Genomic DNA, 17731 nt, shown 5'->3' with positions numbered 1-17731 from the left:
CCCAGCTTACATCGGGCACCAGGGCAGGGGCAGGGGCAGGATGAGAAAGAGGCCAGGACCCATTTGTTGCTTCCAGGGATGTTTACTGTGGCCAGAGCGAGCCCCCCAGCAACGTGCCTTCAAGGGGCTCAAGGTGTAGGGCAGGGTAGCTGCGAGTCAGGAAGGGGCACAGGTGGGTGGGCACAGGCCTGCAGAGTGAAGGAAGGGGGGCATGGGGAAGCATCCTCCTTGGGCCTCTAGCCGCTGTGGCAGGGGCTGCACTCAGGGCCACTGCCGGGACAGGGGTGACCGCTGAGGACGCGCCTTCCTTCCACCAGCAGAGTCTGTGAGCAGACAGGCCAGGGCTGCCACCTGGTCGTCGCCAGCAGGCTGCATGGCCCCGAACGAGAAGTGCCTCCCAGCCGTAATCAGGATCTCGGACCTGTGGACATCATCTGTGGGCCATGCTGGCCACGCTGCAGGCAGGAGTCCCTGTACGGGCCCTGTGTTCCACCCACACCCTGCGCAGCCAGTGTGCGTACGAGCCGCGTCACCTGATGATCCCCAGCCCACTCGGACTCCACACTCACCTCTGCCTTGTTTGGTTCCTCTTCTAAGTCCCTTCGAGTTGTCACTCCCATTTCACAGATGAGGACATCGAGGCCGGCAGAGGCTGGAGAAGTGGTCAGCAAAGCTGAGACAGCAGAGTTTGGGGGAAATACAGAGGTGGCCCAAGCACGCGCCCCACCGAGCACTCACGGCAGACAGTCCCTCCCTTCTTCACGTCTCTGCCGCGCTCTGATGGCACTCACGGGGTCAGGAGGGCGCTCAACCGACTGCAAGACCAGGGTGGGGCAGGGGGCAGTCGCCGGCTAGGGAGGGGAGGCAGGCCTGGGGGCACAGGTGAGTGGAAAGTTACAACAAGCGGGGGCATTCGCAGCAGGGATTCGTCCACAGGGAAGGTGCCCCAGACAGGTCAGGCTCAGAACCAAGGCTGCAGTGTGTGCGTGTGTGTGTGTGTGTGTGTGTGTGCACATGAACATACGCGAACATTCGTATGTGTACACACACACGCTGGGATGGCCCTATCTTCTTTTCTAAGACATTTAGTTTTAATAGTTTTTGGTTTTATATTTGGTTTTAATAGCTTTAATAATACCTTCTGTACCATTCAACTTTTTTTTGAACCCATCTGTATTTATTACTTTTATTCTTTTTTTTTTTAATTTTTTAAGTAGGTTCCACACCCAGTGCAGAACCCATGCTGAGGGGCTCGAACTCAGGACCCTGAGACTGACACCTGAGCGGAGATCCAGGAGGAGGCTTAACCAACTAGGCGCCCCCCTTTTGTTCTTTTTAAATGTCAGCAGGTACCAAGCAGTGTAATTACAGGCCATGCGTCCTTTTTTTATGCTTTTCTATATGAAAAATTATTTTTCTAAATAAATTCCCCCCTACGTGTAGGCTGGACTCAGGGACTCCCTTCCAAAGAACAGAGCAGGGAAGGGGAGGGCAGTAACCTGACTGTGGGGAGGCCTGGCAGACCCCACCTTAACCCAGTAGTCAAGATCAAGGTCAACCTCAGGGTGACGTCTGGGGAGCATCAGGGACCCTTGATGGGAGATGACAAGAAGATTCAACTCTACTCTCTACTCTCTCTCAACTCTATGTTCTTCCCCAAAACCCATAACCCTTGTCTAACCTCAGTCCAGATTAGGGGCCACTTACAAAATACCTGAGCAGTCCCCAAACTGTCGAGGTCATGAAAAACAAGGAACTGAAGAAGTATCCTAGATTTTGAGAGAGTAAGGAGACAAGACGGTTACACAGCTGCTGGAACAGAGACCTTCGGGGAAGAGCCCAGGAGACCGGACTGAGGTCTGGAGTGCAGTTAATGCCAAAGTGCACAAGGGAGTTTCTTGCTTCTGACAAGACACCCACGTGAGGGGCACCGGGGGAAGGGTAGATGCGACACTATGCTGACATTTCTGTAAACCCCAAAGTACTCCAAGATGAAATTTTAAATTTTTTTAAGTCATCTCTATGCCCAGCATGGGGCTCGAACTCACAACCCTGAGATCAAGAGTCGCACATGCCAACTGAGCCCGCAAAATGAAAATTTTAAAACAAACGCGAAGAAGGCCGCGTGGGTGGCTCCGCGGGTTAGGCGTCTGACTCTTGGTCTCCACTCAGGTCTGGATCTCAGGGTCGTGAGTTCAAGCCCCGCGCTGGGTTCTGCGCTGGGTGTGGAGCCTACTTCAAAATAAATAAAGTTTAACACAAACATGGAGAGCGAGCACGGGAGTCTCATTAGCAATGAGAGCTGCATCAAGGTGTTACCAGCTCACTTCGGAGGGACCACGGACTTTCACCTAAACTGCCTTGCTTGTCAAACTGTAAATGTGGTATCTTTAGACCCACCAATTCCACGCCTAAAAAGGTACCCCAAAAATAGCCCTAGGGACTCTAGCATGTCTCTGTATTGTTGCATTGTTTCTAATGGGGAAAAAGGAACCCCACAGTGCCTTACAAGTTAGGAGGCCGTGACCGTGGGAAGCTCCCCTCTCCTCCTGACCTGCTGAGGGAGAGGAGCTTCTTCCAGACCCTCTTCTCTCACACAGGGTCTAGCGGTGCTCCACTGGGCTCGGTGGCCCCCCCAGGGAGTACCCTGGCTCAGCCCCTGTGAGCCCAGTGAGGGTAGCCAGGCCCTGACCTCCCAGGTCTCACCAGCACGGGCTCCGGATACACAGGTGGCTCTGGTCTGTGAGTGGCCTCGTGCCAGACACTGGGGTCACGGAGCTCGATGTCCAGCAGGGGCACACCCATGTCCAGAGGCTATCTGAGCACCAAGAGAGCCTAGGGCCTAAGCCCGGCGGGGGTCCCAAGACTTCTCTGGGAGCAACTTGACCTGAGCCATTTCCCTTGTGGGGACAGTGGGGATAGCAACCCCGGTGGCCCAGGGTTGTCCTAAAGATTGACTGGGCTTGAGACAGGAGCTCGGACATGTAAGGGAAGATGGCACCCCCACGGATGCAGTCCCACAGCCCACAGGCTGGTCCTGCACCCCGACCGTGAACCTGCCCGGTGGGGGCGCCCACACCCTAGATCAGGGTCCTCAGGGTCCTCAGGGGCAGCACCCACCAGAGGCCCCATCTCACATCCGGGCGCTGCCGGGCATCAGCTCCTCACATAGCCACGGCCACTGTGGTGGAGGGAACAGAACCCCCGGCCTCTTCTGGAATCTCGGGGGCCTTGCGGGTCAGGCAGATTTGGGCAGAGGCAGCAGAGTGGGTCCCACCAGTTCAGCCCACAGGGACGATGTGGGGAAGCAGGGTCACCAAAGGGAAGGACAGGAGGGTGGACGGCCTGGCCCTCGGGTGCTGGCTACCCCATGTGACGTCCAATCTGGGCTCCACGGCCCCGGGGTCAGCAGCACCCACACCGTCCCAGCCCTGACCCCCAGGGAGGGGCCCGTGCCCGGTCCGGGGCACGCCTGGACCATGGGAACTGGGGGCCTCAGCTGTGCCAGGTCAGGTGTCACAGGGAGCCGGGGGGGCGCCCTGTCCAGGGTGTACATGCTCGCTCGGGGGCCTGCTGCTCAGCAGGAGAATGCTGCTGCCGGGTGTGAACACATGTGTTGTGGAAAATCCACAAAATGGAGAACCGAAAGTTGGCCCTTCTCCCAGGCAGCCTGGCCCATGGGCCATACCAAGCAGAAAGGAAGGGGGGGCGCATCCTGGAATGTACCACTGGCTTCCCCCCATCACTGCTGTGCATGGTCCGACCCCTACCCCAGAGGCTGAGGATGAGCCCTTCCGGGGCACTCCACCCAGAAAGAGGTGATCCCCCAGGCACAGAGCCTGCGGGCCAGGTCAGCCTGAGGAGCCGACAGTCAGCAGCGGCCTGCCTCAGTTTATCCCTTACGTGCAATGGGCAGGCGCTATTGAACAAGCAGCACTCAGTCTCAACCCAGGTGACCCCTGGCGCTGTGACTGTCCAAGGGCAGGCAGGGGAGGGGGACACGCAGTGAAGCTTTCAGAGCCCTTTCTGTCATAGAGTGTTGTGCGGAATTCGTATCACACACAATAGGTTCGGATCCTCAGCTGTGGATTCTGAGAAGTCAATTTTCCCCTGACTTTAACAAGGGGAGACGGGGTCTTGGCGCACTCCATAAAGAAGACAGTGGAGTCCGGGTGAGCGGGGACCATGCAGGGTCTGGAAACAGACCCACGTGCACTGAAGAGCCCATCAGTAGGGGCAAGAGCGGCTTCTGCGGGAAATGGGGTTCGGGGAACCTATTTGGAAAAGCAGTTTGGGTTCCCACCACACTCCTTCCCAGAAGCACTTTCCAAAATTAGACTAAACGTTTAAATATATATTTAAAAAAGAAACCATTACATTTCCAGAAAAACGCATCAAACGTTTTTTATAATCGTGGAGTAGAGAGAATATTTCTGAGCATGACACAAACTGCAGAAGCCATAAATGAGGAAAACAAGTAATGACTAGTAATGATTTTAAACACTTAGCAAAAAATATTATGAATTTTTTAGAAATCGAAGGAAAAAAACACAGTCCAAGTCAAAAACAAATTATAGATTGGAGGGAAAATATGCTCTTAACAGGAAATGGGCTAATTTCCTTAATACGTGAAGTGATCCTAGAAGACAATAACACCAACAACCTAACGGAAAAATGGTTGAAGAATATGAAATACAAATGGCTTCTAAATATGTACGTGTTTATAATAAATACAGACTTGCCCATTTTGAGTGATTATATGAGTGGTAAAAGACATCAACATAAAAATAAATCCGACAAAACTACTGATCTGCTTGATTTCATTTAGAGGAAACACAAGAAAAGCTACAATGAAATACTATTTTACCCCTACCAGATCTGCAAAATCAAGCCTCAGGGGTGGAGGACTAGGCCCCTCCTTCCTTGGTGGGAGGCAATTTGGAATGACCTGTTAAAGAGATCACGCACACATTTAGAGACCTATGAAAAGTCCTTTGACCTATCCTCCTGCACTAAAGAATTTAGCCAACAGAAACATTCCTACTTGGATACAAAGACATTTGTACAAGGATAATCAATCTAGTATTGCTTGTTACAAAAAGACTAGAAAGACCCTAAATTCCTACCCACAGGAAACAATCAACCTAGTATTAATACAATATGGTGCAGCAATTAGAATGAATGACCCAGATCTGCACGTCAGAAGACGGAGAGCACTCCCGCTCTCCCGCCTACGCTGACTAAAACGGTATCACATGTAAAGGGAGCGAAGTTTTGTATAAACACATTAGATGTATATGCATAGATTTTCTTTGTTGACACAGGAGAAACTGCCCCAGGAGAGGGGAGCGAGGCCGTGGACATCAGGGGAGGGAAGGATGCCAAGTTTTCACCCAACACCCTTCTGAACTCCAAATTTTTTACTGTGTATCTGAAAACATTTTTGTTCCAGTTCCAAACAACTTGTTTTCAATTTCCTGTATTTGTGGAGCCCTGGCTCTCAGAGAACTTGCATTCTGATGCGGTCAAAAGACAACATGCTCTGCGACAAGCGCAGCCCGCGGGAGGGTGGGGGTGTGCTTCGGGGAGAAACACTGTAGCAACAGACTGAAAGTCAGACCTGTTGAGAAACATTAGCCATGCTGGGGTCGTCTGCACAAGGCCAGGACGCCCAACCTGTGCAAAGGCCCTGTGGTGGGGAGGGCAGATGAGAGCTAGGCCCCTAGACACCCCCTACTGAGTACACGTCTCGCGTACAGTTTTGCTTCTTAGCGTCCCGCAGTAACAAAAATGGCCCTAAACTCCCAGCAAGAGGGGCACGTGGGGCTGGGGGGGGGGACGAGGCACCAGCAGCCAGCTCCACTGCCGATGCCCAGGCCAGGACACTTTGCTGTGTTAGGGAAGGACGGGACGACACCCCCCAGGCCCAGGGGCGGGGTTAGTCCAGACAGCAAGCCTCGAGGGAGGGGAGTCCTCCCGCGGTCCCCCACCAGCCCGTCACAGGGACAGCGGCTGCACGGCCACGCGGCCCGCTCCTTAAGTGCCTGGCGAGCATTCTAAGTCCCCTGAGCACCCAGTTCCAAGACCCAGCCGCGAGCAACCGAAAGCCGTGCGGAGCAAAGCCCCGCTCGCTGTCCACTCCGACACCGACGTCTGCGCTGGCCCCGGCCCGGTGGGGCCCGACTCTACGGCAGCCCGTCCTGAGGGCGGAAAGGTCCAAGCGCGCAAAGAAGACGCGGGCGCCGGGCAGGATGCCGGTGTCCCAGCGGCAGCCACTTACCGCCTGCTCCGGGGTCCGGTCGGCGGCCTCCGCCGCCGCCCCCGCCTTCGCGCGCGGAACCCGCCACTTCCGCTTCCGCCTGACCGCGCCCCCTCGGCGCCATCCCCGCCCCCAGGACGAGGCACCGCCCCCTCTTAAAGGGGCCGCGGAACCCAGGAAGCCTCGGACTAGGCAGGTGGAAGCGGCTCTGGGTCTTGGCTTCGCCACGGCCTGCTGCAGCAACACAGGATGAGTCGCCGCGGACGACAGGCCACTCGTCCCCAGGCCCTTCTGCCTTTGACGCGGTGTACAGGGCACTCCAGGGGCTGGTGGTGAGGTCCAGGGAGACCCTGGCTCAGCCCCGCCTTCAATGGCACCCCGGGAGGACACGCTTGGATGGCCCCAAGGCGGGAGTGCTCCCCGTATCCCAGTCCCGGGCCCCTTTCCTGGAGAGACCCTGCTGGGCCTTTGGACCTGTCACGGCCAGGGCGGGCTCTCTTGGCTCTCTGTGCGGGGGAGGGGGGTGAGGACAGGTAGGACAGCTAAGGCAGCCCAGCGACAGCACAGCACCTCCCAGACCTTGCATCCTTATCTACCACATAGGAGTGGAATGGGCCCCCGCCCCCAGAGCAGAGGGAGCCCCCACACTCCCAGGAGGAACATGTGATCAGACAGGCAAGGGTCCTGGGTTCGAATGCTGCCTACCCACCCATCACCACCCAACCAGTAGCCTCAAGAGGTGGGACCCTGGATGGGACCCAAACCCACCCCCTCTTCCACAGGGACAGTGACTTGACCCCTGCATTTGTGCCAAAATGTCCTGGGAGTTTGGAGGCGAAGCCCTGCCCCCTTGTCCAACTCACTGGGCCCTGAGAGCATGCATGAACCACAAAAAGGAGAGGAACCCTAAAATTTTAAATCTTTAATTTGTTTTCACGTTTTTCCTTCTTTTTGCTTCCAAAAGGAAAGGAGAGCATAGCTCTGCGCCTGTACATCGTCCACGGCCCCTGGGCTGGGGCAGGTCCCCGCCTGGCCCCGGCCCCCTACCCTCCAGCTGCCTCGGAGGACTGGGGTGCCTGGGGGTTCACATGCAGCCCCCGGGCCGGGGCGGGGGCGAGGTCCAGGCGCCGCCTTATTGCTGAAGTCCCGGCACGGCTCAGGGCTAGGCTAGGCGCGCTGGCTGGGCAGCTCCTGGGAGATGAAGCGGCGCAGGCGCTCCAAGTACTGGCTGTAGAGCTCGATGTCGTTGTGCCCGGCGCCCTCCACCCACAGCGGCTCCACGGCCTTGGGACAGCGCTCATAGAGCGCCAGCCCGTGGGAGAAGTCGATTACTTCGTCCTCCGTGCCATGGATGATGAGCACCGGTGACGTGATCTTGGACACCTTCTCGATGCTGTAGGGCAGGGCACGTCAAGGCTCGGAGCAGTGCCCCGCCCCACAGAAGCCCCACCCCTGGCCTCCCCTCGCCACCCGCCTCCATCCCTCTCTCACTTGGGGAACGCATCGAAGCAGTAGGTCTTCTTGGTGTCAGGGAAGGCAACGCGCATGCCTGAGGTGAGCGGAGAGTGCAGCACCACGGCAGCGCACTCATAGCGAGAGGCCAGGTCCACGGTGGGCACCGTGCCGATGCTCTGCCCATACAGGACGATGCTGTCCGGGCTGATGCCATACCTGACAGTGGGGCAGGATCAGCCGCAGCCAGCAGCAGCCACGGCAAGTAGCACACACACCCCTCCTGCCCCCTGCCCTCTGGGGCAGTCCCCCATTCTCCCTGCGCAGCCTCCAGGCAACCGGGCTGGGCCCAGAGACAATCCCCCTACTCCCCACCCCTGTCCCCCAACAATGAACAAGTCTGCTCAGTAAGGAGGAGGCAGGGCCTAGGCAGATGTGCAGAGGGCTGGCCCAGCTGCAGCCCCACCTGGCCCTAACCCTGTTTTAGCAACAATATCAACTTGGATCACAGGTGTGGAGTGCCCCTGGTGAGGGCTCCAAGGCCATACTTGGGCTTCTGGGGGGCAGGGCAGACCCTGAGGCCTCTCCTGCTCCCCCCCCACCAAACCCCCATCCCCCACACACACTCCCAGGAGGAACATGTGATCAGACAGGCAAGGGTCCTGGGCCGCACCCAGGGCCCAGGGCCGCACCCAGTTCCTGGGAGCACAGGCAGGGGACCCGTCTTCCTCCCAGCATCCCTCACCCATCCTGTTGGCCATGAGAAATCATGGTAGCTGTGTCCCCTGATTTTATCAGCCAGCTGGCAGCCCCTCGGAGTCTGGCATGCCCAGTGAGGTGCTTAGTACAACACAGGTGACCAGGAATGGTGGCTCCTGTGTGAAGGTGGGTACGACCTCCCACGTCCAGGCCCCAGCCCTTCCCCTCACCCTGCCACCCACCCCCCTCAATGACTCCCCCAGCACCCCACCCGACCCCCAGCACAGCTGATGCAGCCCCAAGCCAGCTCCACAGCCTCCAAATGCCCATTCCCACCTGCATGGGGACCCACTGGCCACCCTCCCTGGGTAAGAGGCCTCCATGATTCTCCTCCCACAAACCTGGACCCTGATATACCAAGGGGACACCCTTCTGCATCTCACCTGTGCAACCCACCCAGGAGGCAAGACTCCAACTCCCTGTCTAGTCAGGGGCCATCCACACCTGTCTCTGTCCTGGCAGCACTCCAGGTCACAACTGCCTGGCCCCAGGTTTCAGGGACACCACCTGGCCTTAGGCCTACCACCCTGGCCGCCACGCCTCAGCCTGCTCCCCGCACCACGGCAGCCACCACTAAACCGAGCACCAGTCCAGGCCTAACGCTGGGACATCTCCAACTGGAAAAATAAGATAGGTGCCAGATGGAGAACAATTCTTCCCCAGACCTCCCCAGCCCCCAGTCACCACTCGGGCCTAGAGAGTCCCACTGACTCTTTCCCGGAAGGATCAGGTCTCTGGAAGACAGTGCTGGCAGCAGGATAGATGGCGGGATGGACAGAACTCAGATCTGTCACCCCAGAGCGGGGTGTGATCTGCCAGCCACGCCCAGCCAGCAGGAGCAGCAGGAAGGGCTGAGGAAGCCGAAGGCAGCACGTACCTGCACCGCGCCGCCCAGGACGGGTCCCCAGGGCCAGGGGGGTGCCAGGGGACCCCACTCCTGGGGCCTGCAGCACAGACTGCCTGGTGCATCACTTCGGCAACCAGGGTCCCCACCTCCCCAGGGCAAGCTGACTTTGGTCCCTGTAGGAACGGGTGGGGCGGGTCGGCCAGGCAGGGCTGGGATGGGGCAGCCCCAAGAAGGCAGTAGGCGGGGCACCACCTCCAGAAGGGCCAGAGTCAGTCAGGGTTGCCTCCTTCCAGAAGATTCTTTGGATTCTCAGACACCCAGCAAATGTTTTCAGTGAGCAAGCGGTAGGGTGGGAAGGGGGCTGCCCAGGAGCTGGATGCTCACAGCATGGTGGGGGTCCAGGGAGGAAGGCGTGGCCCAGACTTCTGTGGCCCTGAGTCAAGCACACAGGTATGTGCTAGGGGCCCACACCCAGGGAGGACCTAGCCTCTGCTTGCTAGCCTCCCACTGGCTCCCAGGGCTGTGCTAGACACCTAGCTGCCTGATAGAAGCCTCTAGAAGTTTCCAGAACCCTCCAGGCCCAGAGGATCCCTACCAAGAGTAGACCACAGTCAATGGCCACTCATGCTTCACAGGCCAGCCCTCTACCCTGCAAAGCAATGCTCCCTTCGCTGCAGGACTCTCAGGTCTTTTCATACAACCTGCACACACTGCCTCCTGGGCCCTCGTCCTCCATCCACCCCCTCCCGGCAGAGCCTCCACTCCCCTAGGGACAGCCCCAGCCCATCTACACCCCTGCCAGGCAAGGGGTTCCCAGGAGGGGAGGAGGGGCCCGCACCCAGAGAGAAGAGCGCCCACCCCACCTCCCTGCACGTCAAGCATGCCTGTCACACCAAGGGGACACAGGTCAGACCTCACCCTGTCACCCAGCGTGGCCGCCGACGGCTCCCTCTCCTGACGGCCACCCACCCCAACACAAAACTCACCTGGTGCGCAGCGCCTGCCAGGCGGCGTCGATGTCGGCGTACAGGTTCTTCTCGGAGGGCTTGCCCGAGCTGACGCCGTAGCCGGAGTAGTCGTAAGAGAAGACGTTGCAGTTGATGCGCGAGCCCAGGCCGATGTAGAAGCTGCTCATCTGGCCCAGGTCCACCGCGTTGCCGTGCGAGAAGAGCAGCGTGTACCTGGGGCAGGGGGAGGGGACGGGTCAGAGGGCAAGGGGTGGGACGCACAGCCCCGTCCCCGCAGCCACCACGGACAAGAGTATTAATGAGGGAGACGGGCCTCCTCTGCCACAAAGCGGCCCGGCTCCTCCTGGCTGTGTGGTCTCGGGCAGGGGACAGCCAGCAGAGCCTCAGACGTCCCCTCTGTGAAAGGGAACCGCTGGGACCATCACCCACAGCCTCGGTACAGGGTGGACCCACCACGCTAGCTTAGCAAGCACAGCGACCGCCACGTGTATTCCCTCTGGGCGGCGGCTGTCTCTCCTCTGGAACCACGCCTTTTAGAGGGCCTCTGACAGCCCAAGGATGGCACGCACATATGCCCGCTGCTTGGAACCTTCTGGAGAATGAGACAGCGGCTTCTCCTCCTGACAGCTGGCACCAACCTTTGCCCCCACAAATGAATAAAGCCGATCCCTACTCACAGCACTTCCTCCGACTCCCAAAGAACATGACCCCAACACTCATTCCTGCCCTGCAAGGCTGCTGGCAGATCAGGACTGACCCAGGTCACGCCGACAGGCTGGATCCTGGCCAACGGGCTCCTAGAGTCTTCTTCCTCCAGCACCCCTGGGCCCCAGCCTAGCTACAAGGTAAACACTTGCCCTTTGAACTCAGACCCGAACTCAGAACCCCGCCTCCTCTAAAGGGAGAAACACCTGGAAGGCCCCACCTCTTTCCCACTGCAGTACTCAGGGAAGAGCTGTACTCCCAGGCCCCAAGGACACCCTGGTAATGAGAAGTAAGACTTGGCCAGAGCCACCTGCCAGGCCTCGGGTGCCCTGGGCGCAAAGTGAATGCCAAGGCTTCACTGAGCACCAAACACCCAGGAACCCTTCCCTGGGCAGGTGAGCACTGAGACCCTGAAGCAGGCAGCCCCTCATCAAGCAGGTTCAACATGGCCCCTCAGAACCACCCCCCCAAGCCTCAGGCTACTCATCCGCAAGATGGGGCCGCACCCGGAAGGACACCCAGCATTAAGGGCCCAGGGCAGTCCCCTGTGGCCTTGGGTGGACTGAGGCCCGTTCCTGGTGGATGTGATCTGCCACCCCTTTGGCAAGAATTCCCCAGGCACCCGCTCCGCCAGACAGGCTCTCACCCAGGCTCTGGCCCTCAGGGGCTACCGCTGGCAGGAAACGAGAGGCCGGAGGCCCGAGCCCATCCTGTGCCAGGAGCCCCCCAGGTCTCCCTTACCAGGTCCTTCCACCCGTCCACGTGGTGTCTGGGTCCCACCCCGGTCCCGTCTGTAAGGCTCACCTGGCGCCGGGCACACAGCGCACGTACATGCAGGAGATGCGGTTGCCCCGGCTGCTCTTGGTCAGGAAGACCTCGATGGTATCCAGCTCACGCTGGCTGTACTGGAAATCAGCACGCTCCATCAGGTGGAGCTTCCAGCGCCCAGGGCTGCCAGCAGAGGCCCGCAGGGTCCCCGAAGGGGCGGCCCCAGCCCCACCAGGCCCTGGCTCGGGCTCGGGCACCAGCGAGTAGGTGGGCTCCGGCGGCAGGAAGGCGAGCTTGGCGGCAATGCGGCCGGGGCAGGGTGGGCAGCAGAAAAGGCAGCAGAGCTCGCTCACTGACAGGCCGTTCATGGCGGGCGCCAGGCCCCAGGGTGGGCCCCACTTGGCAGGGGAGGGGTGGGGGTGCTCTGAGACGCGGGCAGGGGGGAGGGCAACCCCCAGCCACCGCCCCAGACAAGAGCCCCCTTAGGAGGCCGCAGCCCAGCCCCATCGTGGTCCAAGCTGAGCCCTCGGGAGCCTCGCAGACTTGCATCTCCATGTCGTGCAGAGGGAAACCCTGCAGGGGAAAAGCAAGAGGGGGGGTTCCCTTGGGGTTCCACTGGGAGGCAGGTGACCCAATCTTATCCATACCAAGCCTCTTGACCTTTCTCACAGTCCAGTCCACCCTCTTCTGCCCAAACTGCTCCACCCTCCACCCCACGGACCTGTGGGGCCAGCTCCTCAACCACAGGGACCAGGTACCTCGCAGGGGACCTCTGTGGGACCCAAAGCTGACCAGACCAGCATACCCTTCCTCAGCATGCAGTCACTAACTCTTGCCATGTAAGCCCCCGCCTGTCAGCCCAGCCTCGGCATGCAGGCTGTGCTGGGCAATCAGACCCCTGGCCCACCCCAGCTGTCCCCCACACAGTCCCAGCTCTGGGCCCACACACACCCTGTCACCCTCCCTATGCCTCTGTCCACACAGCTGGCACAGACTCTCCCCCCAGACTATCTCCATGCTATCCAAGGATTCATCTGCCACCCCCAGGTGACACAAAGCAGCCAAGGTGAGGACAGACTGCTGCCTGGAGGGACTTGGGAGCATGCTCCAGGGGGCCAGGCCTTGCGGGGCAGGACTGCGCTGTCCAGAGGCAGGCGACATACAACAAACAAAGGCTCTGGTAACAAAAGCAGGATACATCTAGAGGCTAAGCTGGGACAATGGCTCTTCCCTGTGCTCGGGGCCAGGCTGGGGGGAGGGGGCCCTGGAGCCTGAAGGAGTTCCTGCTCCAGCTCTACCAACTTAGGGCTCTGTGGCCTTGGGCAAGGCTCTTTCCCTTCCTGGGCCTCGTCTCCTCACTTACCAGTGAAGACACCTCTCAACTCCCAGGGGGAGTAAATGAGAGAATTAGGTAGTGGACGGGGTGGGGGGCGAGTTGAGGGCTCAAAGACACACACAGTACACATTACACAAACTACAGCCAAATCCCAAGAACAACTGCAATTCCACACGGCGCTGCCAACACAGACACTGAAAGAAATACGAAGGTTTGAGAGAGACCTAACCACTTCGCAGGCCTTTCCTTACAGACTTGGACGAGGGAGAGACAAACTCACGGCTCAGTCGTAGCAGCAGAGCACCCCAGCATGTGCAGTTTTGCAGACCACTGGGCCAGGGACACACAGATGCAGAGCAGAGCAGGCTGAGGCCCTGTGGACCTGTGATCTGCCACCAAGGGCTGCAGAGAGCCACAGCCTGCCTTTGCCCAGATTTGGGGCACACGGGGGAGTGGGCGGGAGCTGTGAAAGCCACGGAGTACCTGAACTCGCAGAACTCCCAGGCGGGATGCTCACTGTACACACAAGTGTTTTTCAAAGGAAAGGCTCTATCGTTCTTGTTCTCAGATGCAGGAGTTTGCCCCCCAGGACACTTGTCAACATGGGGGGACATTTTGGGTTGTCACAAAGTGGAAGGATAAACCCGGCACTGAATGGGTGGAGGCCAGGGATGCTGATGGACACTCTACAGGGCACAGGATGCCCTCCCTTTGCCCAAAAAAATGATCTGTCCCCAAATGTCAACCAGTCAACCAAGCCAGGCTGCTTCAATATATTCTCGGAGATCCAGACCCAAACAGCGACACTGCACTCGTGCTGGGGAGGCAGGGAGGGGCTCGAGTCTGCACAGCTCGGTGAAGATTGGTTTCAAGAGGAAGGCCTGGCTGAGGGCCAGGTGGGCAGGTAGGAGCCCCCCGGCAACTGAGGAAACGAAGGGGCACACCCAAGTGGACAAGCCCCACTGCCCTAGCCAGAAACAAGGATGTCATCCTTGACTCCTCCCTCCACTGGGGTCTGATGGGTCTTCCTCCTACAAACACCTGGTCCACACGCAGGCCACCTTTCACCTGGGCTGCTGCACTGTCTGGTTGCTTGCTGCCCACCCCCACACCACTCTCCCCGGCAGCCACACTCTTCTCCCAGCACACACCCCAGCACACCACCTTTCTTCTGGATGTCCCTGTCAAGGGCCGACCTCTGCAGTCTCACTCACCGTGTACCCCACTCCCTTAGCTCTCCCCAGACAAGTCAGAGTCCATGCAGTTGCCCTGCCAGGGACTCCCTCCCCCAATCTCGCTAGATGGCCCTTGCCCCTTGTCCTGTCCACCCTTCGGATCTCCCTTCCAGCGCCCCTGGAGAGGCCTTCCAAAGCAGGTCAAGACACCCCATGCTCTCATGGTTCCAAGACTGTCTCCACAGCACTCACCACAGCTTGTCTGTACAAGTTTAACCAACCCCTCACCCATTCCCCACCGCCCAGGGCAATCGAAGAGAAACTCCATGAGGACAGGACGACTCTCTGTTCTTGCTCAGTCAACACTGGCAGAACGAATGAGCAAATGACAAGAGGTAAAGACAAAAGGGGGAAGCTACAGAGGCTGCCAGGCTTGACAAGGAAGGAGGACAGTTTTTTCTTGGGCCACGCTTACCTGGGACCTCCCTCACGCCATTTATGAGTGTCACTGAGTGAGCCCTGAGAGCGGGGCCTCCGACCGGGCAGTGCACACCCACTGCTTCACTCACTGGACACAAACCCCTGGCACCCAGCACCCCAGCAGTTCCCTCCACAAGTGCACACTGGGCACTCTGCCGCCAGCAAACCCCCCCCCCCCCGGTCAGGCCCTGTGAGGGCTGCTGGTGTTCTGAGGACCAACAAGGAACCAAGCAACTGCAATATCTAGGATGACCTAAATACGAACGACGGTGACGGCACCTCACCCAGCCAGTTGGGGTGGGACAGCTGTCTGGAAGAAGGTGCAGTCTGAAAGGTGCAGACAAAGTGGCCGGGGGACAGGGCATACGGCAGAGCAAAACCCAGGAGGTGACGGCGAGTCCCAGGAACTGCAGGTCTCCCGCTTGAGTGGACACTGGGAGGAAGAGGTGACCAGAAGGGTCCCTGAGGGCGCCAGGGTTGGGTCAGGCCGCGCCCGTGAGCCCTGCTGCAGAGTTTGGACTCCATCCTGGAGGAATCCTGGGCCGAGCATGGACACCACGGGTTAGGGGTTGCGGTGTGCTCCCTGGCTGCAACCTGGAGAGCCAACGGGAGCGGAGACCGGGAAGCCCACCCAGGTGTCCCAGGCGGCCGGAAGACGCCTGCGAAGGGGCAGAGGCGTCCGGGAGACATTTAGGAAGCAGGGCTCCGCCGTGGGATGCTGCGGCGGGCCCGGGTGTCGGGCTGGGGGTGGAGGGTCGGCGCTTCGGGGGCGTGAGCAGAGTCCACAATTCGGACGGCGCTCCCCCCGCGGCCGGGGCCGCGTCACCTGGAGGGTGAACACCCACCCCTCATCGGAGAACTCAAAGGATCTGGAACAGGGCTCCGCCGGGGTCGGAACGCTGGTCCGCCATGCCCGGCCTGGGCCGCGGGTCTTACAGCCCGGACCGCGGCCTCCCCAGGAGTGAGAGGTCTCGGGGGCGTCCCACCTGGCTGTCCCGGCCTCGCGGGCAGGCCCAGCTCCCCAAACGGCCGCGGGTGGCACTGAGGTCGCCCCGCGCCCCCGCGCTCGCCCCTGCTAGACACTCACCGCGGCGGCCCGCGCCCCCCGGCCCCGGGGCCGCGCTCCATGGCTCCCGGCCGCCCGCCCGTGCGTCCGTCCGTCCCTCGGCGCCCCGGCCCGGCCTCCTGCGCCGCCGCCGCTGCCGCACCCCCACGAGCGGAAATGAGCCTCGATCCCGCCACCGCCCCGGAAGTGACGCGAGACGCGCGCGGGGGCCCAGGGGCTGCGGACAGGCGCTAGCGCTGAGAGCGCCGGGGCCCGGGGGCGGGGCTGTGGGCGGGGCATGATTGTGGTTGGCGGAGCCGGGCTTGGGGGAGGGGCTGACCCCCTGATGGGGCGGGGCATGGCAGGGGTGGGCGGGACCGGCTCCTGGGGGCGGGCATGGCGGAGTGCGCGGGGCCGAGCCCCGGCTTGCAGCCCTGGTTTTCCAAAGAGGCACAGCCATTCATTCGTTCTTTCACTCATTCCAGGGCCTAGAGCTAGGGGGAGGCGAGTGAGGCACTCGCTTCGGAAGCAAAATTTACAGAGGTGCCATAAAACTCAGTCACCGGGATAAAACTGCTAATGCACTCTCAAAACAGCGACAAAATTTTATTGGACCGGGGGCCCTGACAGGGTCAAGAGAGGGAGGCAAGGTCATGCAAGTGCAGGGTCGGATCCTACCTTTTTCAAAATCTCGATGTTTTGTTCATCGTGGATTATTTTGCGTTAATTTCAGCTTTTTAGATATTGCATTAAAATACTATGAATCTTTGCAGCTGAGCTTTTTGGGTGTCCCTTAAACTTGTGCCTTTTGGGAGTGTCTCACACTCCTCACCCTAGTCCAGTCTCCCCTTACACTGCAGGGAGGGAGCGGAACATTACACGAGGAAGGAACAAGAGACAGATAAGGTCGACGGTTGGCAGCCCAACGGGGAGTGTGGCAGGAGTTTGCTGATGGACCTCTGTTGAGACAGTGGTCAGGACAGGCCTGCAGAAGAGGTGACAGGGACAGAGACAGAGTCCGCAGAGGCCAACGGGGACCAGCCCGGAGGCGGGATTGTGAATTAGCTGGACAGCCTTGCCCCTCCCGGCCGCCACCCTGCCTCCCATTTCCCCCTGCCTGCGTGCCTTTTCCACCCCATGCCCTCGGCCCCAGCCCCCACTCCTCCCCCAGGGACTCTAATCTTCAGTTTTGTTTACAGAGATAAGCCTGAAGCTCTGGGCTTCCCAGCCAGCCCTCCCCCAGGGCCCCAGTCCTTCTGACAGGGGCCAGGAGAGGACCTGGGCTCAGGAGTGGAGACTGCCCTGGGGTTGTTTCCCTGGTTTCCTGTGGCCACCTCCCCCAGCTGCGTGCCAGGGGACTGTCCAGGGGTGCTCCAGAGCCCCCATGCCCGGCTGCCTCCCTCAAGGCTCCCCGTGTCAGCTGAAGTGCTTCTGAGCTCCAAAGGTCACAACCACACCAGGCTCCTGCCAACTTCCTTGATTTCCTCGTGACTTCTTTGAGCAGCAAGAGGCCTGTCCACAGCCTCGTTCCCCAGCCCTCCTTCCTCTACAGGTCCTCTCCCTCCATGCTGGACCACTCTGCCCCGAAGGACAACACTGGCAGATACCAGTGAAAGGGGGGTGGGCCCAGGAGGTGGGAATGAGGTTTAATCCCCACCCACATGCAGTTGGCCCTGCCTCAGTGAGCTCCCCCCACTGACCAGAGCAAACTCTGCCAGATAAAAGCACAGCTGTAAGGCCCCCCCTGTTTCCGGACAGTCACGTGTATTTTCCTCCCTTCCCAAAGGTCTTGGGTGGTCCAGCCGCTGGCCCATTTTTCCTACCCCTTCTCGCCTTGGTCTCTCTGCCCCAGACATGCTGGCCTCGCGAGTTTGTTCCTACCTCAGGGCCTTTGCATCAGCCATACCTCCTGCCTGCAGTGCCCTGTCCCCAGATAG

The 17731-nt window shown here is 59.7% G+C and overlaps 1 protein-coding gene and 1 long non-coding RNA gene across 3 annotated transcripts; both read right to left on the bottom strand.

Annotated features, from left to right (window-relative positions):
• Positions 1 to 66: 66 nt before the first annotated feature.
• On the bottom strand, positions 67 to 6394 carry LOC103681644. Of its 2 annotated transcripts, XR_005834683.1 has the most exons (4): positions 6281 to 6394; positions 4874 to 4948; positions 570 to 870; positions 67 to 421 (listed from the first exon to the last, which is right to left on the bottom strand). It is a non-coding gene; the product is annotated as an uncharacterized LOC103681644 (long non-coding RNA). The 2 variants fall into 2 exon arrangements; XR_005834684.1 differs by lacking the exon at positions 4874 to 4948 and having other exon boundaries at positions 6281 to 6347.
• Positions 6395 to 7166: 772 nt separating this feature from the next.
• Positions 7167 to 15922, bottom strand: ABHD17A (abhydrolase domain containing 17A, depalmitoylase). The gene is made up of 5 exons (XM_040629728.1): positions 15837 to 15922; positions 11795 to 12331; positions 10304 to 10498; positions 7751 to 7930; positions 7167 to 7652 (listed from the first exon to the last, which is right to left on the bottom strand). Exons 2-5 carry the CDS (start codon positions 12124 to 12126, stop codon positions 7427 to 7429), a joined length of 933 nt encoding a protein of 310 aa, XP_040485662.1. The 5' UTR covers positions 12127 to 12331; positions 15837 to 15922; the 3' UTR covers positions 7167 to 7426.
• Positions 15923 to 17731: the final 1809 nt, after the last annotated feature.

This window comes from Ursus maritimus, unplaced genomic scaffold (assembly GCF_017311325.1).
Source record: "Ursus maritimus isolate PB19 unplaced genomic scaffold, ASM1731132v1 scaffold_14, whole genome shotgun sequence".
NCBI classification, from domain to species: domain Eukaryota; kingdom Metazoa; phylum Chordata; class Mammalia; order Carnivora; family Ursidae; genus Ursus; species Ursus maritimus.
Note: the sequence above shows the minus strand (reverse complement) of the source record. Positions and strands in the feature narration are given on the sequence as shown.